Below are 27,846 nucleotides of genomic sequence, written 5' to 3' on the forward strand. Positions count from 1 at the left end.
GAGTTCCTTGCCTGGTACATAGGTCGGGGCAGGGGAGGGATTACTCGGGCTACTGCCCCTGGGTGGGGATGAATTGCATGACGCTATAGGAGAGCACTGACCCATTGCAGATTTATGGAGAGGGGCATTGCTTACCATGTCTCTAGGGATGCACAAGCCTCCTCCAACTCTTCCTCACAGCACCCAAAAGCTGCCAGAAGTGAGACATAAAGGAGGCATTAAGCTGCTTGGGCACCCTCTGCTTCCTAGCACTCTAGAGCCCCAGATTTCACAGGCAGCCTGTGAACGGAGCCCCAGCCAGTGCCTCTGCAAGACTCTGGGCATGACTGTACTTTCATAGGAAGAGGGGAGGCAGGTTGGGGAATAGACCCTATTTCTCTGCTTTGCATGGGGCCTGAGTCTGCCACTGCAGCTGTGGGGTCAGGAACTGCTTACCTTTTGGTTTCTTCTTTTTCTTTCTGTGCCTCCTCTTCCTCGGAGAAGCCTGCCACACACAGAGAAAGCAGGAGGCTTAGAAGAGAACTCCTCTATAAACCTGGGAGAACAATGAGCCAGAGGTGGCTGCCATGTGGGGCCAGAGGGAAGCTTTTCCTTGTGGGAGAATATTGCACTATAAGGCTTTATGGTTAGGCATTGTGCTTTCCTATGATGCAGACAATATAGGGCACACAGCACAACCCATAACAGAGGTCACTGGAAGAAACCAGGGGTTGGAGAAACAGGGACGGCTGGTACCAGGAGCCTGCAGAGTTTATAAGCATTGAAGGAGAGAGCCTGCAAAGTTCTCTCTCCTGCAGAGATGATAAAACTCTGCAGGTTTTAGGATTGCAGGGTATGCAATTAACCTCAGATACCATGCATGGAATTCAGATCCTGGGGGAGAAATCTGACCTCTGGACAACAGTGTTTCCTAGATACATATTTAGGGAATGCATGCTATTGGGGTTTTATCTGCATGCATTTGGGATGGCCATGCTACTTCTGAGTGGTGAAACCATGAATGGGTTATGCATATCCTCCCAAACAAGTGCTGATATAACCTCAAGATCATCCTTAAACGGAAGCTCTTTTACACCAAAAAACAACAATAGTTTGGAATGAGTTCAGCCCACTTGCCTGGGAGCTGCAAAGTTTCTTGAAGGTAAACTGCACTGCTTGCAGCTTAACTCTCCAGGTATTCCTTTCACAGGCTAGATCTTTCTCGCCTCGGCTCAGCCCTTGCCCTCCTCCCCAACAGATTAGTTCCTTTATTTCTCCAGGTGTTTTCAGCTGTCTTCCTTTTTTGGGCAGGGAGGTGGTGGAGAAGAACCTAGATTAACTCCCTTTGAATCCTAGTTTGACCCCCCCAACTCCTTCCTTTTGGAAAAATACCAGCAGTCCAAAATGATGTCCATCTGAGGGAAGTGGGATTGTTTAGTTTGCAGAAGAGACAAATGAGGGGGGATTTGATAGCCACTTTCAACTACCTGAAAGGGGATTCCAAAGAGCATGGATCTAGACTGTTCTCAGTGGTGGCAGATGACAGAACAAGGAGCAATGGTCTCAAGTTGCAGTGGGGGAAGTTTTGGTTGGATATTAGGAAACACATTTTCACTAGGAGGGTGGTGAAGCTCTGGAATGGGTTCCCTAGGGAGGTGGTGGAACCTCCTTCCTTACAGGTTTTTAAGGACAGACCTGACGAAGCCCTGGCTGGGATGATTTAGTTGGGAATTGGTCCTGCTTTGAGCAGGGGCTTGGACAAGATGACCTCCTGAGGTCCCTTCTAACCCTGAGATTCTATGGATTCCATGATTCTGTGAGGTGACATGATCACATGACCCTGCAGTGTCAAAGCAGCATCCCAGGAAACTTCTCAGGAAGGAGGAAGATTAGTATCTTCAAAATCCTATTGTCCTCCCTAATAGTCCGTCAGGCTGATTGCCTACTGTTCGGGGGCATTGCCCTGGTGCAAGCACTTTTGTAATTGATACAGAGCCCATATTCCTAACTTCAGATACAGAAACGATACATCCATACAAATAGGATAATCCCATTCAGTAAATCATAACCTTTCCAATGATATGTCACATGACCCATCTTGCATAAAACATATCTTAGTTATGCCACATTCATAGAACAATATTTGTATGAAGAATATGGGGCGTAATGTTACAAGGGTGAAGAAGCATGTGGACAAGGGTGATCCAGTGGATATAGTGCACCTGAACTTTCAGAAAACCTTTAACAAGATCCCTCATGAAAGGTTCTTAAGCAAAGTAAGTTGTCATGGGATAAGAGGGAAGGTCCTCTCATGGACCAGTAAGTGTTTTAATGATAGGAAACAAAAGGTAGGAATAAATGGTGAGTTTATGAAGAGAGATAAATAGCAAGATCCCGCAGGGATTTGTCCTGGGACCAGAGTTGTTCAACATATTCATAAATGATCTAGAAAAGGGAGGAAACAGAGTAGTGGCCAGATTGGCAGATGATACAAAACTAAAGATCGTTAAATCCAAAACTGAATATGCCCTCCTTGTTCCCAGATGTATAGTTCTGTGCTGGGTTGTGTGAAAAATGCATTTTGTTTGAATGGGCCCCATTTGTCAAACAAACTCTCCAGAACTCTCTGTGTGACTGCCCTGTCCTCATCGTTATTTACCATTCTGCCAATCTTCATGTCATCAGCACATTTTGATCAGCAGCAATTTTGTATTTACTTCCAAGTCATTGAAAAGATATTGACTAGCATCAGACCTAGTCCTGATCCCTGCAGAGCCCTATTAGAAACACCCACATTCGATGAGCCCATTGACAATTACTTTTTGAGATCTGTCAGTTCGCCATTAGCCTGTTCTCAATCCATTTAATCTGTGCTCCATTGATATTGCATAGTGCTAATTTTTAATCCAAATGTCCTGCGGTACTTGGATGCAGAAACAGGGGAATCTCAAGTTGGAGGAGAGAGGTTATTTTACCTCTGTATTTGGCACTAATGCAACCGCTGCTGGAATCCTGTGTCCAGTTCTGGTGTCTAACATTCAGGAACGATGTTGACAAATTGCAGAGGGTTCAGAGAAAAGCCATAAGAATGATGAAAGGATTAGAAAACATGCCTTGTAGTGATAGACTTAAGGAGCTCAGTCAATGTCGCTAAAAGTGGTTAAGGGTGGTTTGAGGAAAAGTCTATAAATCCCTACATGGGGATGAAATAATTACAAATGGGCTCTTCAATTTAGCAGAGAAAGGTCTAACATGGTCTAATGGCTGGAAGTTGAAACTAGACAAATTCAGATTGGAAATAAGGCGTCCATTTTTAACAGTGAGAGGAACTAACCATTGGAACAAATTACCAAGGTCATGGTGGATAGATTCTCCATCATGGCAATTTTTAAAATCAAGATTGGACATTTTAATAAAAGGTATGCACTAGGCATTATTGTGTGGAAGTTCTTTGGCCTGTGTTAGACAGAAGGGTCAGACTAGTATAGGCCCATCTTGCCTTGGAATCTATGGAAAACAACACCTTACAAAAGTCTAAGTTTGTCACATCTATGTTTGACATGACCCATTTTCTATAAAACATTGTTAACCTGCTTTAAATATATTCCTCTCCTTTAATTCTTTATTGATTGATTCCCATATAAGTTTGTCCATTATTTCAGGCTAACTGGCCTATAAGAAGCCGGGTCAACCTCCCGTAACTTTTTTTTTAATATTGACAAAACATTAGCACACCTCCAGTCTTCTGGAATTCCCTCAGGAATCCTAAATTGGTTACAAAATTAATGTCAGTGGGCCAATAACCTCCTGAGCCAGCTCTTTGAGGACTCTTGGGTGAAGATGATCCGAGCCTGCTGATTTATATTTGGTTTCTGCATTCAGCTGGCATCAATCCAGCCTTTCCATCTCTCTAAGAGTCTCACTTACCTCAGATCTGGCGAGCCTTATCACGGCACAGTAGACCAGAAAAGGCAGAGTGAATTTCAGGATCGCTAGGCAGGAGGCAGAGTTGAGATAGAGGAGGAGTGAACTCATTTCCCCGGGCTCAAGCAGTGAGACACTCTCAACGCAGACACTCTCAAACTAGCAACAAGTACCTAGGCTACACCTGAGGGCAAGTTGCTGCTCTGGCATCAGGCAGGCGCTGATGTCATGTCTAGGTCACAATGGGGCTGACCTCCTGCAATCTCCCTCTAGTCTGTGAGGTGTCAATGCTGTATTTAGATCAGGAGATGGGATGGGGCAACCGCCCAAGTGGGCTGAGCAGCTGAGTTCAGAATAAAGCAGGAGAGAGGGCATCAGGTTTCCCAGGAAAACCCTGGGTCTTTTCTGAGCTCTGATTCTCAAGCCCTTAGGCAAGGGACATTTTTTCCTTACTTGTGGGAAATCCTAAAACCCTTGTGACTGATGCAGAATCTCCCAGCCTGAAGTGAGAAGCAGCCCTGACCTGATTATCTAGTGCTACCAGTGCAGAAAAACTTTCATGGTATTGCCAGCCCAAGCATTCCAACAACATGAGCTGGGCCCCACCAAAATCATGAGATTAATAATAATAGGAGATATACCAATCTCCTAGAACTGGAAGGGACCTTGAAAGTCATCATGTCCAGCCCCCTGCTTCCACTAGCAGGACCAATTTTTCCACAAATCCCCAAAGCAGCCTCCTCAACGATTGAACTCATAACCCTGGGTTTTACAAGCCAATGCTCAAAGCACTGAACTATGCCAGATTGGTTTCAAAACTGTGAGATCTTCAAAAAATATTCATCTGGGGAACTTTTCATTTACCTTCTGGTGTCTGAGCCGCTAAGTTGCACTCAATTCACGTTCTCCAGCTTCTCTTTGCAACTATGAGGGCTTCAAACTGGCTAACAAATAAAATGAAATAAAGAGCAGAGATTCTCAGATAAATTACTTGATTCCAGCAGTTAAGAAATGCACCCTATATCATAAGATAAGCAAGAGCCCTACCTCTTATCTAACATGTTCAGTCAATAGACCTCAAAGCACTTTACAAAGGAGGTCTGGAGCATTAACCCCCTTTTCCAGATGGGAAACTGAGGCACGGAGAAGTGTAGTGACTTTCCCAAGGTCACCCAGCACGACAGTAGCAGAGTCAGGACTAGCATTTAATTCTTCTGAGTTCCATCTAGTGCTCTATCCACTAGGCCACAGTGCATTGGAAGGAAGGGGTCAGAGTCAATACATTCCTGTAGTGGATCTTTTGGGCTCTTCCAATACCAATGTTATTGAAGTTACACATTTTGACCTGTGCCTGTGCTGGGACAGGCGCATCCTTGTTAAAACGAGTTTTTCACAGCAGGTTGCATCTGAGTTCTTGTTAGGCCTGAACACAAGTTAACTGGCCCATGTCTCCGATGTCCCCACGGGAAAGTTTAAAAGCCATTGAAGGCCTTGCAGAGCACTGACATACTGGGATTTTCAGAAAGCCTTTGAGAAGGTCCCTCAGCAAAGGCTCTTAAGCAAAGTAAGCTGTCATGGGATAAGAGCAAGGGTCCTCTCATGGGTCAGTAACTGGCTGAACCATAGGAAACAAAGCGTAGGAATACTGCATGGAGATGTGGTCTCCCCATCTGCAAAAAGATATCTTGGAATTGGAGAAGGTTCAGAAAAAGGCAACAAAAATGATTAGGGGTGTGGAACAGCTTGCATAGGAGGAGAGATTAATAAGACTGGGACTTTTCATCTTAGAAAAGACAACTACAGGGGATATGATAGAGGTCTGTAAAATCATGATTTGTGTAGAAAAAGTAAATAAGGAAGTGTTATTTTCTCCTTCTCAGAACAAAAGAAGTAGGGGTCACCACATGAAATGAATAGGCAGCAGGTCGAAAAGAAATAAAAGGAAGTATTTCTTCACACAATGCACAGTCAAGCCAAGGAACTTCTTGCCAGAGGATGTTGGGAAGGCCAACACTGTAGGAAGGTTCAAAAAAGAACTAGATAATTTCATGAAAGATAGGTCATCAATGGCTATTAGCCAAGATGGGCAGGGATGCCACACTGCGGTCTGAGTGTCCGTAGGCTCTGTTTACCAGAAACTGGAAATGGATGACAGGGAATGGATCACTTGATGATTCCCTGTTCTGTTCATTCCCTCTGAAGCACCCGGCATTGGCCACTGTCAGAAGACCGGATACTGGGCTAGATGAATCTTTGGTCTGACCCAGTGTGACCATGGGTGGCAAGTGTATAGAAATTTAGGAGGTGCCCAGAACCCGCCCCCCAACTCCACCCCCACTTGCCTAAGGCTCTGGGTGGGATTTCGGGGGAGGAGGTCTGGGGTTCTGGTTCTGCGTTGGAGATTAGGGTGCAGGAGGGGTGCAGGCCTTGGGACAGAGTTTGGGTGCAGGCTCTGGTCTTGGAGTGGGGGTGTAGGAAGGAGTGAGGGGTGCAGGCTTTGGGATGGAGTTTGGCTGCTGGATGCAGGGTCCAGGCTGGGGCAGGTGATGGGTGTGCAGGAGGGGGTGAGGGGTGCAGGCTTTGGGACGGAGTTTGGGTGCAGGCTCTGGGCTGGGGGTGGGGGTGTATGAAGGGGGAGGTGTGGCATGCTCTAGGAGGGAGTTTGGGGATAGGAAGGAGTGCAAGGGTGAAGGTTGTGGGGCTGAGGATGAAGGTTTCATGATGTGGGGGGGCTCAGGGCTAGGGAAGAGGGTTGGGTTGTTGGGTGAGGGCTGTGGGGCTGAGGATGAGGGGTTCATGCCGCAGGGGGGCAGGGTCAGGGCTGGGGCAGAGGATCATGGTGTGAAGGGATGAGGGCTGTGGCTGAGGATGAGGGGTTCATGGCGCAGGGGGGCAGGATCAGGGCTGGGGCAGAGGATCAGGTGCAGGGGGGATGAGGGTTGGGGCTGAGGATGAGGGGTTCATGCCACAGGGGGGCAGGGTCAGGGCTGGGGCAGAGGATCAGAGTTTGAAGGGATGAAGGTTGGGGCTGAGGATGAGGGGTTCATGCCGCAGGGGGCTCAGGGCTGGGGCAGAGGATCAGGGTGCCGGGAGATGAGAGTTGGGGCTGAGGATGAGGGGGCTTGCAGGGCTGGGGCAGAGGATCAGGGTGCCGGGAGATGAGAGTTGGGGCTGAGGATGAGGGGTTCATGCTGTGGGGGGGGCTCAGGGCTGCGGCAGAGGATCAGGGTGCAGGGGGGATGAGGGCTGTGGCTGAGGATGAGGGTTTCATGCCGCAGGGGGGCGGGTTCAGGGCTGGGGCAGAGGATCGGGGTGCCGGGGGATAGGCCTCAGATGAGCAAAAGTCCCTCCATGTTTAAACTCTAATTGACCTAGCAGGCCAATAAATAGAAAAGGGCAGGTGCAACATCCGTTATCAGTTGCCATACAGCTCAAACCAGTATAAGGCAGAACTAATGAGGCCTGCATACTTTTGATCGAGGGAAAGGTGATAACGGTTCACAAAGAAGAAAGGACACGGTCATAATTCAAAGGAGTGGACCTGACAAGATAGACTTGTAGTCTCCAGCCTTGATTAACTGTTTAGTGTAACTGCTTAATGTAACTGCTACAAGGGGGAAAAGGGGAGGGAGGGAAAAAGGGACGGGCTTAGCTAAAAGTAAAGTATAAAAAAGGTAAACTGCTTGTATTAGATGTGCTGGATCTGAGGCATGCCAAGTCTCCCAGCACCGCTTTGAGATCTCAAATAAAGCTTCTCCACCCTGGTGTGTTTATTGGCGCTAAGCACTCCGGGCACGAGCCACTGTTGCTTGCCTTGGGCACCGTCTGTGCCTGCAACAATGGGAGAGACCCAGCTCCAAATATTGCTGGAGCAGGGCACCCGGCCCTGAATATTCCTGGTGCTCGGGCACCGCCAATGTATATAACCTGCCGCCTATGGGTGTGGCCATTCTTATGTTACAGCTGTTCAGACTGCTTGATACCCGTGATGTCATAATCCTGCTCAGTTCTCCAGTCCTCCTTGGAGTCTGGATGGAAAGACAGGGCAGATGTCACCTGGGCCTCTAAGAGCAACTCGCGTTCAGGCAGAGAGCGGCTCCTGGGAGAGCAGATTCAGGGCTCAGTTCAAGAGCTGGAGACAAGGGCCTGGCCTGAGTGTAATCCACCAAACTTCGGTTACACCCGTACCCGTAATTATTCCATTGTATTGCAGGGATAGTGAGAAGGTTTAGTCTGTTCTAACAGCGGAACTGCCACCTGTGGAGAACAACACAAATATGCTGTCATAAACAGATAAGAAAAGTTAATAGCACAGAAGTACTTTATATCTCCTTGACTGTAAAGGGTTAAGAAGTTCAGTAAGCCTGGCTGTCACCTGACCCGAGAACCAATCAGAGGACAGGATACTTTCAAATCTTGAGGCAGGGAAGTTTTTGTGCTGTGCTGTTAGTGTTTGGTTGTTGTTCACTCTGGGGGCTCAGAGGGACCAGACGTGCAACCAGGTTTCTCTCCAATCTCTCCGATACAGGCTCTTATAAGGTCAGACTAGTGAGTACTAGGTAGATAAAGTGAGTTAGGCTTATGGTTGTTTTCTTTATTTGCAAATGTGTATTTGGTTGGAAGAAGTTCAAATGTGTATTTGGTTGGAAGGATTTTAATTTGTACTTGTATACTTAGGCTGGGAGGGTGTTCCCAGTGTCTATAGCTAAAGGACCCTGTACTTATTCCATTTTTTTAAAATTTACAAAGATAATTTTTACTGTGTTTTCTTTGTTTAATTAAAAGCTTTTTTTGTTTAAGAACCTGATTGTTTTTTTATTCTGGTGAGACCCTAGGGGACGGGGTCTGGATCCACCAGGGAATTGGTGGGGAGAAAAGAGGGAGAGAGAGGCTGATTTCTCTCTGTACCAGGATTACTTTTTCTCTCAGGCAGAGTCTGGGAGGGGGAAAGAGAAGGAGGGAGGAAGGTGAATTGTCCTCTCTGTTTTGTGATTCAAGGAGTTTGAATCACAGTGATCTTCCAGGGTAACCAGGGAGGGGAAGCCTGGGAGAGGCAACGGTGAGGGAAAGAGTTTACTTTCCTTGTGTTAAGATCCAGAGGGTCTGGGTCTTGGGGGTCCCCGGTTTTGTGGGGACCAAAGTGGTTTTGTGGGGACCAGGCACTGGAATTCCTGGTTGGTGGCAGCGCTACAGGTTCTAAGCTGGTAATTGAGCTTAGAGGAATTCATGCTGGTACCCCATCTTTTGGACGCTAACTTTCAGAGTGGAGAATTATATCATGACATATGCAAACTGGGACAGTTGGGGATGCCAGTACCCTGAGTTGCTCCGATTTGGAGGAAAGAGACCACAGTGTAGTAAAGCTGCTCAGACTAAACAAAAAAAAAATCCTTCGTTGATAAGACAACAATCTATGGGTTAACTAAGACGCCTCATAAATCAAAACATGCTCTTATCATTATAGCAATACAGCACATACCGATCAAAGAAAAATAACAGTATCTAACATACAGATATCTTCAGTCCTGAAAGGTACACGGGCCACTAATCCTATGCATTGAAAGCATGCACTGCTTATTTGGCATTTATGTCCTCATACCCTCCTGAGCTGACCAAGCAGCAAGCACCCTGTTATTTGAATAGGCTGGGATCCTTCTCCTGGCTGTTATCTGCTTGCTGCAGGTGGCCAAAGCAGGCCTGCGAACATCAGCCCTCATGGCAGAGATCTTCAGCATCCTTCCGATATGGCTGTCTCTCTCTGGGGCTGGCTGAACTGGCGGAACAGGTTGACACCCCCTTTTTTTCAAATTTGGGAGTGGAATTGGCCTTCCACCCTTGCAGATGCCCTAATGAGCATGTGTGACCCAAACCAGCCCTCTGGTCACACTCTACATGCAATGGTAATAATCTTTGTACGAAATATGCCTTGAGAGGTATCATTTGAAAACTAACAACTCTCTGGTCAATAAGATCATGATGCAACATTACATAGATAGTTATGAGTTCCCCCTGTACGACATTACTTGTGAAAACCCGACAGCCCCTCCTAGGCAAACGCTGTTAAAGAGGTCTGTCCCAAACAAAGGAATGGGGGTTATATAAGCAGCAAACAAGGTCATCAAGACAGCAGGGGAAGGAGATGAAAGTGAACAGAGCAATTTACAATTCAGCAAACACAAGTGGGGGGCAGGGGAGGGAGAAGAGCAGGTGTAATGTTGACAGATCCTGGTTGTTGGCAGGCAGGATCAAACCTGGGACTTCTGGGGCTTACTGCATGAGCTATAAGCCAGTTGGCAGTTAGCTAGGGCTGTAGAGCAGCCTCATTTCACTGTCTCTAAATGGTCTCGGTGCCACTAGATAGGACAGAACACCACACTCAGGAGGAGTGTGGGTTACATACTTCCCCTCGCTGAGGAAGCACATCCCGAGCTCAGAGACTTCCTGGTTGAAATCCCAGACGAGCCCCCACTAGTAACATTGACAGACCCTGGCTGGTGGCAAGAGGGATTGAACTTAAGGTCTCTGGAACTTACCGCATGAGTCTCTACCGCATGAGCTAAAAGGCCACACCACAGACTCATTTTAGCTCACTCTCCGTAAGTGGTCTTGGTGCCACTTGATGGGACAGGACACCACACCCAGGAGGTGTGTGGATTACACACGGAGCCTTCGCCACCAGACTTCAGGTCGCCTTCCTCACAGCTTGGATAAACTTTGCTTTGAGGGGATCCTTTAGAACATTGGCTCTCAACCTTTTCAGTCTACTGTGCCCCTTTCAGGAGTCTGATTTGTCTTGTGTACCTCCAAGTTTCACCTCACTTAGAAACTACTTGTTTACAAAATCAGATATAAAATATAGATGTGTCACAGCACACTCTTACTGACAAATTGATGACTTTCTCCTTTTGTCTGTATGAAATTTTAGTTTGTACTTATTTCGCTAGTGCTTGTTATGGAGCCTGCTGTAAAACTAGGCAAATATCGACAGGAGTTGATGTGCTCCCTAGAAGACCTCTGTGTACCCCATGCCCCTGGTTGACAACCACTGCTTTAGAAGAATCAACTTCCAAGACTCAACGGACTAGAAAAGAAAGGGGCAGACAATCCCACATTTTTTCACCTAAGAAAACAAAAACACCAGCACCTTTGGGCCCCTGGAAGAGAGCCTGAGCAAGGGGAGAGCCAGCCACCATTTTGCTGGGAGACTATGGCTGAGAGAAACCATCTTTAACAGAACCTATAGCCCTGGTCACAAGCACCCGAAGGGAAGAGACTGAGGTGTCCAACTGGACCGTCTCAGTGATAAGCATTTAGAATAGATGGGGTGTTCTCAGGTCAAAGAATGGGACAATTGTGAGATTCCTCCCAAAACAGGAAAGGACCTGGTTTAGAAGGTAAAGAGACCATATATCCGGTGTAACTGTGACAATCCTGATACTTTTTCATTAGTGGATATAATTGTTTAGTGCCTATCAGCATTCAGGGTAGTGACTTCTTCAAGTTGCACCCAAGATAATGATCGTCTCAAAATAATGATTCATAGAGTTATAGAATTTGAGGCCAAATGGAGCCATTAGATCATCTAGTTCAGCTGCCCCCCGCCCCCTCCCCAGGTCACTAGCCCCAGAGAGGAAGGGTGGTTCAGGGTTAAAGTGCTAGCCTGGGACTCAGAAGAACTGGCTGCAGTTCCAGGCTCTTCCACAGACTTCTTCTGTGACCTTGGGCAACTCACTTAGTCCCTCCATGCTTCAGCAACACGTGTTTTAATATGGCTGAATATAGAGGTTTACGTCTAGAAGCAAGGGATGCAGGCCATCCTTACCGGATGGGGGACCCAATCCTGGAAATCACTGCTGGGATCCTCTGTCCACTTGTCCAGTTCTGGTGTCTGCAGTTCAAGAAGGATGTTGATAAATTGGAGAGCGGTTCAGAGAAGATCCCAGAGAATGATTAAATTATTCTTGTTTTAAAAATGAGGGTAATTAACCAGTGGAACAATTTACCAAGGGCTATGGCAGATTCTCCATCACTGACAATTGTTAAATCAAGGCAGGAGGTTGTTCTAACTCTGCTCTAGGAGTTATCGTGGGGCAGGTGTTATGCAGGGGGTCAGACTACGAGATCACAGTGGTGCCTTCTGGCCTTGGGATCTGCCCAGTAGAGTTAGTAGCACGGCCCTCCTGCATGGGGCGTTGTACTGATCAATATGTTACTGACTGTGAGGCGCTCGGACACTACAATAATTGGGGCCAGAACTCAGAGCTTTAGAGAGATTTCAGCTCTGTGTGCCTCATAAGGATGATTTGGGTCACTGGGTGGAGAACCTGAACTCTTCCCAACACCTCTTAGTGATAAGACCTGTCATTAGCAGAGCCCCCTTTGACGAGGGAGTTCTGGGCCCCTCCGGCAGCTCAGCAGTAAGAGGGGGCGTCAGGATGTTCTTTCAGAGAGTGAAGGCTCTGGAGAGCAGTGCCTGGCCCAACACAGCTCTGCTGCGATGCCCGTAGGGCTGATCCTGGCCCCCACCCTCTCCATGAGCAATGAGAGCCGCTCTAGCGCTGGAGATAGACCTCAAATCCTGCCTCCCAATTTCCATCATCACAAAGTTTGGGTTTGCTGGATCTGGGTGGTTTTTGGGGGTCCAATAGGCAGTTAGCAGCAAGCACTTGGAGCTGGGCTTGGGTCGCTCCCCTTTCTGTTAGGAGTGTGCATGGCTTTGATTACTGGGTGTGTGCATGTGTCATGCCTGAATAATGGGAGAGAACATATGAGCTGTGCCTCAGGATCCAGTGACTCTTCGACTTATGTCCGGCTGTCTGTGGTGTAACCCGGTTCCTTACAGCATGGGACTTTGTAGCCAGGTACATTTCTGTCACTGTGTGATGAGAAATATCCACTAACTAAACCTCAGTGCCGGCCTTCTGTGGGTGCTCTGCTTGAGATACGGCTATCAGTGCCAGCAACTGGGATTTTACTGGGATTCTCACACTAGTTCCTCTCTTCTTAGAGCCCCAACTTCAGGAATCCAGACACTGTGCAGGAATCTCAGCTTTCAGTTTTTCAAAGATTTTTTTTTTTAAATGAGTTGCTAGAAACCCTGAATCAATTGCACCCCAAAAGGCTGAGAAACCAAAGACACATGAAAACAAACCCCACATTAGTGTATTTTTAAATCCCATTATTTTTAATCCAATCTCATTATTTTTTAGGGGTGTGACTCATACTAGTTGAATGGGGCTTGACGATCCTGCGTACTTAGTTCAAAAGATCTGAACAGCAAGCAGCAAAAGACACAGCAATTAACAGGATTTTTTATAAAGTACATCAAAAGCAGCCTTTGGTTGCAGTGTTAATCTCTAAGAAGCTGTCTGTAAATGTAGACTGCTAGAGTCACTAACTTCTACCAGTTCTTTAATAATACAAGTCTACATATCAAAGTTCTGGCCTACTTAAGGTGGAATGGACCTAAGGACCATTTACATACTTTTCTAACCTGTCTCTAAAGGGTGAATCTGGGTCAATAGCCTGCAAGTTGCTTAACTCTTTCTGGCCATGTGCACACAACCCCTTTCGCAAGGCCTGTGGCTGTTTGGTTTAGCGACCATGTGACCCAAAAAGGAGACACGTGTCTTTCCATCTCTGTCACTTCTAAGTCCCTGGCCTTTACAAACTAGCAGCCTGCAGCTGTGGTAACCTATAGTTTAGCCTACTTGCTTCCCTATATATCTTTTCTTATACATTTCTTATTTTCTTAGGGTTGGATTATTTGTTTTATTAATAAGTTTACAGAGTAATATTAGAGTATATTTCCCCTGTAACACAAGGGACCTGCAGGCCACATCCTGTATGTTGAGCTAAAGCAGGTAGCAGATATGAAAAGGTTTGGAGAAAAGTGCAGCCAGAACCACCTGTTAAAGTTGTGGAGGAGTTGGAATAGGGGCTGCAACCTTGCGTATTGTAGACAGGCGTGTGCCAGCAGACGACCTGGCATGACCTCACAACTCCCAGCATCTCAAACTGTCGGTTGGGGGAGCATAGAGGGGTCACTCAAGCAGAATGAGTGCCGAGGTGTCTAAAATATACCTGGTCCCCCCACTCCAGCCAGGGGCGGTTCTAGGCATTTCGCTGCCCTAAGCACGGTAGGCAGGCTGTGCTTGTGGGAGGTCCAGAAGCTGCGGGACCAGTGGACCCTCCGCAGGCATGCCTGCGGGAGGTCCACCGAAGCTGCAGGACCAGCTGACCTCCCGCAGGCAAGCCGCTGAAGGCACCCTGCCTGCCACCCCCGTGGAGCAAGCAGCGCCCCCCGTGGCTTGCCACCCAAAGCACGGTGGTTGGGTTCATTCTGAGGGCTGAGGAGGCTCCTCGTGGGCAGGAAATCCCCATCCAACACTTTGCAACAACAAATGACCAATCTGAAAGGCTTTTCACAGAGTTGTTGGCCCACCTGCAGACTACGATGTCCTGCCTCCCGGTTAATAAGAACGTAAGAACATAAGAATGACCATACAGGGTCAGACCAAAGGTCCATCCAGCCTAGTATCCTGTCAACCGGCAGTGGCCAATGCCAGGTGCCACAGAAGGAGTAAACCTAACAGATAATAATCAAGTGATCTATCTCCTGCCGTCCATCTCCACCCTCTGACAAACAGAGACTAGGGACACCATTCCTTACCCATCCTGACTAACAGCCATTAATGGACTTAACCTCCATGAATGTACCTAGTCCTCTTTTAAACCCTATTATATTTCTAGCCTTTGCAACCTCTTCAGGCAAGGCTGACTGTGTGCTGTATGAAGAAGAACTTCCTTTTATTTGTTTTTAAATTGCTGCCCATTAATTTCATTTGGTGACCCCAAGTTCTTGTATTATGGGAATAAGTAAATAACTTTTCTTTATCTAATTTTTCCACATCACTCATGATTTTATATACCTCTATCATATCCCCCCTTAGTCTCCTCTTTTCCAAGCTGAAAAGCCCTAGCCTCTTTAATCTTTCCTCATATGAGACCTTCTCTGAACCTTTTCTAGTGCCAGTATATCTTTTTTGAGAAGAGGAGACCACATCTGTACGCAGTATTCAATATGTGGGCGTACCATGGATTTATATAAGGGCAATAAGCTACTCTCCATCTTATTCTCTATTCCTTTTTAAATGATTCCTAACATCCTGTTTGCTTTTTTGACTGACGCTGCACACTGTGTGGGCGTCTTCAGAGAACTATCCTCGATGACTTCAAGATCTCTATTCAGATTAGTAGTAACTAAAGTAGGCCCTATTATATTGTATGTATAGTTGGGGTTATTCTTTTCCCAATGTGCATTACTTTACATTTATCCACATGAAATTTCATTTGCCAGTTTGTTGCCCAATCACTTAGTTTTGTGAGATCTTTTTGAAGTGCTTCACAGTCTGCTTTGGTCTTAACTATCTTGAGCAGTTTTGGATAATCTGAAAATGTACCATTTATTCCTACCCTTTGTTCCCTGTTTTTGATCTAGTTCTCAAGTCATGAAAGAATTTTCCCTCTTATCCCATGACAACATAATTTATATAAGAGCCCTTGGTGAGGGACCTTGTCAAAGGCTTTCTGGGAATCTAAGTACACTATGTCCACTGAATCCCCCTTGTTGTTTGTTGACCCCTCCAAAGAACTCTAATAGATTAGTAAGACATGATTTCCCTTTACAGAAACCATGTTGACTATTGCTCAACAGTTTATGTTTTTCTATATGTCTGACAATTTTTTTCTTTATTATCTGATGAAGAGGGTATTCACTCACGAAAGCTCATGCTCCAAAACATCTGTTAGTCTATAAGGTGCCACAAGATTCTTTGCTGCTTTCTTTATTATTGTTTCAACTAATTTGCCCAGTACTGATGTTAGACTTAGTGGTCTGTAATTGCAGGGATCACCTCTAGAGCCCTTTTTAAATATTGGCGTTACATTAGCTAACCTCCAGTCATTGGGTACCGAAGCCGATTTAAAGGACAGGTTACAAACGTTAGTTAATAGTTCCGCAACTTCACATTTGAGTTCTTTCAGAACTCTTGGGTGAATGCCATCTGGTCCCAGTGGCTTGTTACTATTATGTTTATCAATTAATTCCAAACCTCCTTTAGTGACACTTCAATCTGTGACAGATTTGTCACCTATAAAGGACGGCTCAGATTTGGGAATCTCCCTAACATTCTCAGCTGTAAAGACTGAAGCAAAGAGTTTATTTAGTTTCTCCACTCTTTAAGTGCTCCTTTTGTATCCTTATTGTCCACGGGCCTCACTGGTTCTAATGTACTTTAAAAACATGTTGTTATTACCTTTTGAGTTTTTGGCTAGCTGTTCTTCAAACTCCTTGTTGGCTTTTCTTATTAATTTTTTACACTTAATTTGACAACGTTTATGCTTCTTTCTATTTACCTCACTAGGATTTGACTTCCACTTTTTAAAAGATGTCTTTTCATCTCTCACTGCTTCTTTCATATGGTTGTTAAGCCACGATGGCTCTTCTTAGAGTTTTTTTACTGTGTTTTTTAATTTGGGATATACAGTTAAGTTGGGCCTCTATTATGGTGTCTTTGAAAAGTGTCCATGCAGCTTGCAGGGATTTAACTCTAGTCACTGTACTTATTAATTTTTGCTTAACTAACCTCCTCATTTTTGCATAGATCCCCTTTTTGAAATTAAACGCCACAGTGTTGGCTTGTTGAGATGTTCTTCCCAACACAGCAATATTAAATGTTATTATGTTATGGTCACTATTTCCAAGCAGTCCCGTTATAGTTACCTGTTGGACCAAATCCTGCACTCCACTCAGGACTAAACTGAGACACGCCTCTTCCCTTATGAGTTCCTGTACCAGCTGCTCCATGGAGCAGTCATTTAAAGTATCCAGAAATTTTGTCTCTGCATTTCACCCTGAGGTGACATGTATCCAGTCAATATGGGGATAATTGAAATCCCCCTCTTACTGAGTTCTTAATTTTGATAGCCTCTCTAATCTCCCTCAGCATTTCATCATCACTAGCACTGTCCTGGTCTGGTGGTCGATAATAGATCCCTACTGTTATATACTTATTAGAGTATAAAATTTGTATCCATAGAGATTCTATGGAACTTGTGGATTCATTTTAGGTGCAGTCCATCCTTCCTGTACAGGCTCCCCCATCTCAAAAGTTTCTCCAGTTCCTAATAAATCTAAAGCCCTCCTCACTACACCATCCGCCTCCACTCTTCCCAAACAGACCTCGTGGCCCAGAAGATGAGATGGATGTCTCCCCAATGATTGAGAGGGATCCCACCCTACCCTTGAAAACGCATATGTCCACCAGAAAACGGTGAAGTTCATCCTACAGAACAGCTTGGGATGATGTCGTGGACCTATGATGATCCACTGGTGGGGCCTCTGTTATGATCCTATAGCCCACAGAAATGAGCATAGAGGGAGCAGACCACCAGTGCAGCGACTGTACCAGTGGTGCCGTGAAACTGCCTATATCTCCAGAAAGGGTGAGGGAGAGGAGGGAAGTGAGCAGCCCCTAAAGGGTCAGAGAGGGGACACAAAAAACCCACCCCCTGAGGTTCGTCTAAGGACAGGGGAAATGAGACAACCCCTGGCTGGCAGCAGTATGGAAGATAGAGGGGACAGAAATGAGTAGGGCTTCTCTCCTATCCTCCTCCTCCACTCTGTGGCAGCGGTTAGGGCTCAGGGAAGACAGAACTGACAGATTCTTCTACCGTTCCAGCCGGGGCAGCCTGGGCTCGTTCCCTCCTCTGGCAGCTCTTACTAGGGCTGCAGGCTTGAACTCCTGCCAGATGAATCTGAGACAGCCCAGACTCAGGACTTCTGACCCCTTCTGCCGAGCTGCTCCACAAGAATCACAGGTGGATTGTCATGTTCTGTCCATTCGCTGTGAAACACCTAGCACAGGGCACTGTCAGAAGACAGGCTGCTGGGCTACACGAAACATTGGTGTTACCCGGAACAACAATTTTGATCTTCTCATTTAGACCCCAGATGTTTCTGCCTCCTGCTGAAACCCACTATACCCCACCCCCCTCCCAGAACTCAGATAGATCCCAGATATGATAGAGTCACAGAATACCAAGGCTAGAAGGGACCGCAGGAGGTATCTAGTCCAACCCCCTGCTCAAAGCAGAACCAATCCCTAACTAAATCATCCCAGCCAGGGCTTTGTCAGCCAGGAGTCCTGATGGAGTCTCTCTTTCCACAGAGTTAGTAACAAATTAAGAATAAACATTAAAATTTTAAAGCTAACCTGTGTCCCTTAAGTGACTTGTCATAAGAGGTGAGAACATATTGGTTGTAGAGATGACCATGTTGCAGCTGACAACGGGAAGGGAAGAGTGAACAAGAGACGGGGCAGGGCATTGGGGAGAAAACACACAGCAGGGACAAGACTTGACAGAAGAGGTGGGGTAAGATTGCAATTTCAGGAATTCAGCTGCCAGAAATTAGAAAGGTGGCCACCCAGTGTGGTGTGCACAGACTGACTCACCAGTTCATCACATTACACAGCACGGTCAGGACAGGAAAGCATTTAATGTCTGTCCAGGAAGCGATTCAGGGAAGAGGCCCCAGCAATACACACCAGCCAGCTCTGCACAGAGCTCAATCTGAGAGCCAGAGCACCAGGAGAAAACATTTAGGTCTCTTTATAAGCAAAGAGCTGGAACAGTCTGTCCTGGATCTGTTTGTTCCTCACCCCATAAATGATGGGGTGCAGCACAGGGGGAACGAGGTGGTACACACAGGTAATGAGAATGAGGACATGCAGTGGCACATTGTGGCCAAACCTCAGCATGAGAGAGGATAATAAATCTGGGAGGTACAAAGCTGAGATGGCACAAAGATGAGAGATGCAGGTCCCAAAAGTTTTGAGCCGGGCATTCTTTGTGGGGAGGCGGAAGATGGCCCGGAGAATCTGAGTATAGGACATGGCGATAAAAAACACATCCATTCCGATCACAGAGAGAAGCTCAGACAGGCCATAGTAACTATTGATGCTGATGTCAGCGCAGGCCAGCTTCACCACAGCTATGTGCTCACAATAGAAATGGGAGATGATGTTGGTCCTGCAATATGGCCACTGCCTCACCAATAAGGGATAGGGCAATGCTAGTATGCCACTGCGCAGCACCACGGCCAGGCCTATTGTGGCCACAACAGAGTTTGTCAGGATGGTGGAATGTCTCAGGGGATGGCAGATGGCCACGTAGCGATCAAAAGCCATGGCCACGAGGACTCCAGACCCCATCCCTGAGAAGGAGTGAACAAAGTACATTTGGGTGAGGCAGGCACTGAAACTGATCTGCCTGGAATTGAACCAGAAGATGCTCAGCAGTTTGGGTAGGGTGAATGCGGACATGACCAGGTCGGTGACGGCCAGCATGCAGAGGAAATAGAACATGGGCCCATGGAGGCTCGGCTCCCTCTTCACAATGAACAGGATGGTAAAGTTCCCCAAGATGGCTATGGTGTACATAGCACAGAAGGGAATGGAGATCCAGACATGGGCTGCCTCCAGGCCAGGAATGCCCAGCAGGATGAAGGTGGAGGGGTTGGTGAAGTCGGTTCTGTTAGAATCTGACATGGTGTAGGGGAGAAAGTGTCCAACTTTGAGGCATAAGGGTGTCTTCTGTATTTAGCGTATGCTCCCCTGACTTTCTGTGTGTTCCCAGGATCTCAGGTGATGGTAACAGTAGAAATGCTTGAATGGAGAGACAACGTTAATATGAGACACTGCATGCAGTAGTACAGACTGTTCTCATGGGAGAAGCAGATTGATCGCTCTTCATTATATTTGCATTATTCAGAGAGAAGAACTATGAACAATGACCCTACTAAATACAATTCCATATTTGTATTGTGCTCCCTGAATTAAGAATTTCTACACTTTGTGGTGGGGGAAACTTAAGAGGCACCAGCAGGAAACACAAGTGTGGATACTAGTTATCTATCATTGTTCCTTAATGCAAGGAGAGCCAGAATAGGGAGTCCATACTGAAGGGAGTTCCCCATTCAACCAATTGCTCAAAGTCAGAGAGGGGAAAAAAAAACCAGAAAATTTTGCAAAGACATGTGCTGAGAGAAACATCCCATCTAGAACATACCTCTGAGAAAAGACCTGGACACCACTGATAGCAGCTCAAGAAAAACACGTGCTCATTCGCAGCAGTAGACAAAACAATAGAATGTTCAGATCTCCAAGATATGGGATGGAGCATAAGATGTTCGGGAATGTGCTCAGTTTTGGTCACCCAGTCTCTATTAAGGATAGAAAAGTCTGGGACATTTTAGTTCATACAAGGGACAAAGAGGAGAGCATATGATATAGGAGAGGAAAATAGAAAAGGAAACTGATTTATATTCAAATGGACAGTTCCCACCAGTACTGTCGATAGACACTTAGTGCTCCAAGAGGACTAATTCCCTAAAGATGAGGAAAAATTGTTAGCAAAGCTGACTGGGAGGAAAAATTTAGACAGAAAAATATGAATGAATATTCGTAATTCTTTGATAACCTTTTATTAGATATCAGAAAACTCACAATTCCAGAGTCAACAAAGTGAACAACTTTGGGTAAAATCTCAGTTTAGTAGTAAAGTGAAGGCAACAATTAGAAAGAGGGAAGAAAGATGTAAAAAAGAGGAAAAAGGGAAAATAGCTGGCCAGCAATAGAAATTGAAGTTAGGACAATTGATAAGGAACGTTAAGACATCAGGGAAAACGTCATGTTTTCAGGGCTATGGATCACAAAAAAGGACTCTGTTGAATATAATAAGAACAAGAGAAATCCTTGAAAAGATTTATGTTAAATGTAAATTATTAAAATATAAAATGATAGGATTTTTTTGTAAAAAAAATGACAAGGTTATGAAACAATGGAAAAGCGGGTATGGGATTAGTTTAAAAAGTCTAGCAATGTAATACCAGTCACCAACAGGGTTCATGCAAAACAGGTCTTGTCAAATAAACCTGATTTCATCCTTTAATGAGAGTCTAGATTGGTTGTTCAAGGGTACACATTTGGTGGATCAAGAGAATAATGCTGCTGCAACAAACCTTGATTTCCCAGAGACATTTGATTTAGTAGTGGTAAATATTGAGTTGGTGAGTTGGAGCAGAGAAAGGATTTTACCTTTGCACCTGGGATGGGTGAAATCAACTGCATCCAGTTCTGGGGTCCACATTTGAAAAAAGATGTTGAAAATTTGGAGAGGGTGCAGATATTGGCAGATCCAGACTGGATTTTTTTTTTCTGGAAGATCTGCTTGAAGGGTTGTTTACACTTAAAATGCTACAGCCGTGCTGCCATAGTGCTTCAATATAGACACTATTTACACAGATGGAAGGGTTCTTCCCTCAGCACAGGTAATCCCAGAGAGGTGGTAGCTAGGTCGATGGAAGAATTCATCTCATGCTGTCTACTGATAGTTTATGAATCTAAGGAACAGTAGGAGGGAGAACAGCAAAATTAAGACAATGGATTTCAGGAAGGCAGACTTGAGCAAACTCAGGGAGTTAGTAGGTTAGATCTCATTGGAAGCAAGTCTAAGGGGAAACACAATAGAAGACAGGTATTTTTTCAGAAAGACATTATTAAGGGCACAAGGGTAAACTATCCCCCTGCATAGGAAAGATAGGATGCATGGCAAGAGACCACAATGACTTAACCAGGAGATCCTGAATGATCTAAAGATCAATAAAGGATCCTACAAAAGTGGAAACAGGGTCACATTAGAAAGGAGAAATATTAGCAAACAGCACATGTATGCAGGAGCAAAATTAGAAAAGCCAAAGCACAAAAGATCAAAATAACTAGAGACAAAAGGGCAACAAGAAAACATTCTACAAGCACCTTAGGAGCAAGCGAAAGACCAAAGACAGGGTAGGTCCGATACTAAATGAAGGGAGAAAAACAATAACAAGAAATGTGGAAATGGCAGAGGTGTTTAATGACTTCTTTGTTTCGGTTTTCACCAAGACAGTTAGTGGTGTTTGGACACCCAACATAGAGAATGCCAGTGAAAATGGGGTAGGTTCAGATGCTAAAATAGAGAACAAAAAAGTTAAAAGTTACTTGGACAAGTTAGATGTCTTCAAGTCACAAGGGTGGAATGAAATGCATCCTAGAATACTTTGACAGAACTGACTGAGGAGGGATCTGCGCCATTAATGATGATCTTTGAAAAGTCGTGGGAGTCAGGAGAGACTCCAGAAGATTGGAAAAGAGCACATATAGTGCTTGCCTATGAAGAGGGAAACAAGGGAAACCCACGCAGTTACAGACCAGTCAGCTTAACTTCTGAACCAGTAAGAAAATGTAGCTATTTATTAAGGAATCAATTTGCAAATGTCTAGAAGATAATGAAGTGATAAGTGACAGTCAGCATGGATTTGTCAAGAAGAAAACATGTCAAACCAACCTCATAGCTTTCTTTGACAGGGTAACAAGCCCAGTGGATGTGGGGAAGCAGTAGATGAGGTATATTTAGACATTAGTACAATTTTCGATACAATCTTGCATAAACTTCTCATTAGGAAACTAGAGAAATACAACCTAGGTTGAGCTACTATAAGGTGGGTGCATAATTGGCTGGATAACTGCCCCCAGAGAGTAGTTATCAATGGCTCACAGTGATGCTGGAAGGGCATAACAAGTGGGGTTCCGCAGGGATCAGTTTTGGGTCTGGTTCTTTTCATTGTCATCATTAACGATTAAGACCATGGTGTGGCGAGTGCACTTATGTTTGCAGATAATAAAAGTTGGGAGGGGTTGGAAGTCTTTGAGAATCAGATAAACATTCAAAATGATCTGGAAAAATTGGAGAAAAGGATGATTATTGATCTTGAAAACATGACCTAAGAAGGAAGAATGTTTAGTCTAAAAAGGAGAAGACTGAGGGGGGCAATAACAGTTTTCAAATATCTATAAAGTTGTTACAAAGAGGGAGAAAAAGTGTTCACCTTAACCTCTGAGAGAAGACAAGAAGCAGTGGACTTAAATTGCAGCAAGGGAGGTTTAGGTTGCACATTAGGAAAAATGTTTTTAAAAAGTCAAATGCAATGTTGGGTTATATTAGGAGAAATGCATGGTACGAGATAGTATTCCTCTACTCGGTGTGACTAGGTCTCAATTGGAGTAATGTGTCCAGGTTACATACCAATTAACAGAAAGGATGTAGAGAACCTGGAAAGGATCCACAGGCAAATAACAAATGTTATGCAAGGGATGGAATGCAAACTGTATGAGCAAACCAAAGAAACCAGTATGTTTACTCAGAAAAGAGAAAATTAATGGAGGACATTTTAATGGCATTCAAACACTTGAAAGGCTGCCATAAAAAGGTGGAGGAAAGTTATTCTGTCTTACCACAGAGGGACAGGACAAGAGGCAGTGGGTTAAAATTCCAGCATAGTAGTTTTAAATTAAATTTCAGGAAAATCTTCCTAACTTTAAGTACAGGAGGCCAATGGAACAGACTCCTAGAGAAGTCATGGAAGCTCCCTCTGTGGAGGTTTTCCAAAGATGTGTGAATGGCCAACAGTCTTAGATGACTAGGACAAAACAAATCCTGATTCTTGTTGGGGAGATAGACCAGTTGTCCTTTGTGTTCCCTTGTAACTCTATGGCTTTATCATTCTATGATGTGAAATCCTAGTGCAGATCTGGCCTTAGTCACACATGCGTCTTTTGGTTTAATATGGAGGTAACTGAATGAAATGTAATGGCCCCGTAATTTACAGGAGGTCAGACTTGATGATCAAATGGTCCCTTCTGACCGTAAACCCTATGGACCTATTGAAAAAGAAAGTAGATCAGACATTTATATTCAATGTGTCTCATAACATGGACAAGGGAATATTTAGTTAAACTGAAGGTCTGAACATATAACATTGAGAAAAGGTAATTGCAAACATAATTCCTATTTGGCCTCTAGAACTCCTTGCTACCAACATTATTGGAGCGAACAGCATAGAAGAATGGGATTCACAAATGGATTGGCCATTATAGGTGGTCCTTCTGACACCTTCCATTAGAAGATCTCATTTCCAGTTGCTTATAAGTTTGCCACATTATTGGAGTTTGGACTGAAATATCACATGTTGGGTGTCCGCTCTGACAAAAAATGGGATTTTTTGGTTTGTTTTTTTGAAGTTTCAGGCATAACAGTTCAGCCGACTTCTCGAATGAAGCTAGGAGAAAAATGTGTTATCCATGTTGAAAAATTTCCATTATTTTTCTAGGGAGGAGCCCTAGCACATCCAAGTTTTCAAGCAGATAAAAGTCAGGTAACAGCCCCTGTCCCCCTGCCCCATTAATACACAGATCCCTGAAATGCAAGAGGAGCATGTGACAGTGTCTGTGCATTAACACACAGTTGGCTCCTGAAATCTGTACTCACGTCTTGCTCTAAGGAGAGTTTTGCCTCGCTGGGGCCTGAGCAAAGTACGGGCCGTGGTCTCAGAATTTGGCCTTGTTTTGCATATCTACTAATATCTTTCTTCCTGAAGGATTCACTGTGCCACTGAAATGCACCATTTTGGGGCTGGAGGCCATCAGGCAGGATGAGGAAGGGTGCACAGAAAAGAGTGACATTTTGGCCAGTGATCCTTTAGCAAATATCACTTATGGTAAGGCCCTGGGACGTGTCATGGTTGTGCAGAGCGGAAAGGACACAGACTTATTCTCTATCTCACCACATTCATGTTGCAGAAGGGTTGGCGATGGGGTGAGCTCCTCAGCAAGAGATGGGTACCTGTGAATTATGAGATGGAAGTGTCCTCCCTGGGAATCCCCCTCAGGTATCTGTGATCGACACCTCTCTGAATCCAGCATCATCCGACACCAAGAGCTGACACACTGTGTGCATAGTTTCTAATATAGCTCTGTGTAATCCCAGGGGGGTTCGATCAGACTCTAGAGGACAAGGGAGCATCTGAATGTAAACAGACTGTAGAGAAGCATGTCTCCATTTCGGTGCTAATTATCCAGCTTTAGAAGTAAACAGCAATTAAGGAACCTTCCCAAAGGGAGTTGAGAACTCTTGGGCTCTGTGCTGAGCCAGAGAGGAATTGGCTGCTCTGTACGTTTATGTGCATATATTTAAAAATTATAGTATATGAGTAAGGAAAGTAGGGATAATGCCTAACTCTTCAGAGGATCTGATGTCCTGTAAATTCTCAGGATAGATGGGTAGATAGTAGACAGAAAGACCTGGAGAAAGTTGACTAAGAGGAGACACACGCACTTACAGCAAACACATGGGGCTGTCGCTAAGGGATCAGAGATCAGTACTTCTCCTCAGTAACTATCATTATACCATGCAGCACCTTTCATTGATGGATCTTCAAAACTTAGCAAAGGAGAGTCACTATGAACAATCCCCATTTCACAGATCAGTAAACTGAGGCACGGGGAGACATGACTTCTCCAAGGTCACACAAACACGGACTGACAGAACTCAAGTGTCCTGACTTCCCTTCCATAACCATGGCCTCTCTGTCAGTAAGTGATGACATGACAAGAGGGAAATGGACTTCCAGTCTTGCAGGGCCTCTTCACTGGGGAAGTGGGGGAAAGGAATTCCCTCGGTTGCAAAGTGGAACTGGGGACTGCCGAGCCCTCTGGCAAACCAATCTGGGCCTCCTCTCACACTGCCAAGTATCAGAGGAGTAGCCATGTTAGTCTGGACCAGTAAAAGCAGCAGAGAGTCCTGTGGCACCGTATAGACTAACAGATATATTGGAGCATGAGCTTTCGTGGGTGTATCCGATGAACTGGGTATTCACCCACGAAAGCTCACGTTCCAATACGTCTGTTAGTCTGTAAGGTGCCACTGGACTCTCTGCTGGTCTCACACTGTGAGGCTGTGAGAAGCTGTAAACCTCTGCAGTTCTTGCACTTACACAGCCACACGCAGACAAGGACACACCCAGCTGCAGTTACATGAAACTACGATAGAGAGGCTCCAGCCAATTCCCTTCAGCTCCTCAGTATAGAACCAAAGAGCTGTACCATCTTGCCCTGGCCAAAAGCCTGACCGGTGTAAGTTTATTTCTCAGTCTGCCCCTCCCTCAATGTGGAGAGGACAATACACCAGCCTGAGCAGATTTCCCTTTCACGTTTCAAACAACATCCTGTACTAAGGAAAACAATATAAACCAGATCTATTAGTTACAGAAAGATTGATTGTTTACATGATTATAAGTAATAATGTAAAGAACAAAGTTGAAATCTGGGAAATAAACAACATCACAATCTAAGTTCTATACACTAGACAGTTTTTGAGTCAAACAAACAGTGTGTTACCGTGATGGTACAAATAATCCTCCAATCTTCCATACACAGGCTAGAAATCCCTTCAGCCTGGGGCCATGTCCTCAGTTCAATCCAATTTCTAACATCTTTGATGTTGAGTTGTGGGGGGAGTGAGGCCAAGTGATGATGTTGCTTTCACATTTTATAGTTTGTGCCATGTAGAGGGAGCTTCATTTTTCCAAGCAAAAGCCCCCAGCACAGTTGCTGGAAAAGAACAGCCGCAAGATGGAGTCCAGCGTCACATCACAGTCATATCACCAAGGTAAATATGGGGGTGCCCGGGCGTTGCTTTGGGGGCACAGAATGTCACATCTCCCCCCTTAGTTTACTGCAGGGGTGTGTGACGGATTGGATCACAGAACCCTCCTTGGGAGCTGCCATCTGATATACCAAGACTACTTCTACCCCTGCTTTCCCTGTCAGCTTGGGGCCCCAGCACCCTGTCTTGCTGAGCCAGACATGCCTGTCTGCTCCAACACAGACCCAGGGACTGAATTACTTGCCCCAAAGCTCCAGACTTAACTGAAAGCAGCTCACAGAAGTGTTCCTGTCTTTAACACTAAGATGCCCAACTCCCAATGGGGTCTAAACCCAAATAACTCTCATAAATTGTTCGCCCTCTACAACACTGAGAGAAATGTACAGCTGTTTGCCCCCTCCCCCAAGGTATTAATACATACTCTGGGTTAATTAGTAAGTAAAATGCAATTTTATTAAATACAGAAAGTAGGATTTAAGTACTTCCACGTAGTGACAGACAGAACAAAGTGAATTACCAAGTAGAATAAAATAAAACACGCCAGTCTATCTCTAATCCAACTGAATAGAGCTAAATTCCTCACCAGTTCCAGAAGGCTTCCTTTTACGGACTAATTTCCTTTTAGTCTGGGTCCAGCAATCACTCACACCCCTTGCAGTCACTGTCCTTTGTTCCAGTTTCTTTCAGGTATCTTTGGGGGTGGAAAGACTCTCTCTTTAGCCAGCTGAAGACAGAATGGTGAGGTCTTCCCTGGGCTTAAATAGACTTTCTCTTGTGGGTGTAGATTCTCTCCTATGCAAAGTACAGCTACAAGATGGAGTATTGGAGTCACCTGGGTGACTTACATGTCCCCACATGACTGAGTTCCTTCCCAGCCAAGCCACATTCCTGAGAAAGCCCAGATGTGGACTGGTGTCTCCAAGTTCATTGTTGGCTTAAGTGTTTCTTGATGGGGCACTTACTGAGAATAGCCTTTTCTCAGGAACCCGACCAACTGCTTCACCACAGCCTACATTGAATCAAACAAGTATGCAGCCAATATTCATAACCTTGAATACAAGAATGATACATGCATACAAATAGGATTAATAGATTCAGTAGATCATGGCCTTTACAGAGATACGTTACATGGCCAAGTGTATTACAGCTTTCAAAAAGAACTAGATGAATTCATGGAGGATAGGTCCATCAATGACTGTTAGCCAGGATGGGCAGGGATGATGCCCCTAGCCTCTGTTTGCTGGAAGATGGAAAAGGTTGATGGGGAATGGATCACTTGATAATTATCTGTTCTGTTCAGTCCCTCTGAAGCATCTAACATTGGCCACTGTTGCAAGACAG

At 45.1% G+C, this 27,846-nt stretch overlaps 1 protein-coding gene across 1 annotated transcript; it reads right to left on the reverse strand.

The window, feature by feature from the left end:
• Positions 1-18,566: 18,566 nt before the first annotated feature.
• On the reverse strand, positions 18,567-19,514 carry LOC115643099 (olfactory receptor 52K1-like). Its single transcript, XM_030546905.1, has one exon. The coding sequence runs from the start codon at positions 19,512-19,514 to the stop codon at positions 18,567-18,569; it is 948 nt and encodes a 315-aa protein (XP_030402765.1).
• Between the last annotated feature and the right edge of the window lie 8,332 nt (positions 19,515-27,846).

This window comes from Gopherus evgoodei, unplaced genomic scaffold (genome assembly GCF_007399415.2).
Source record: "Gopherus evgoodei ecotype Sinaloan lineage unplaced genomic scaffold, rGopEvg1_v1.p scaffold_50_arrow_ctg1, whole genome shotgun sequence".
NCBI classification, from domain to species: domain Eukaryota; kingdom Metazoa; phylum Chordata; order Testudines; family Testudinidae; genus Gopherus; species Gopherus evgoodei.

Excerpts from the sequence above, each read along its gene's own strand:
- LOC115643099 (XM_030546905.1), bottom strand. The coding sequence starts at position 19,514 with ATGTCAGATTCTAACAGAACCGACTTCACCAACCCCTCCACCTTCATC.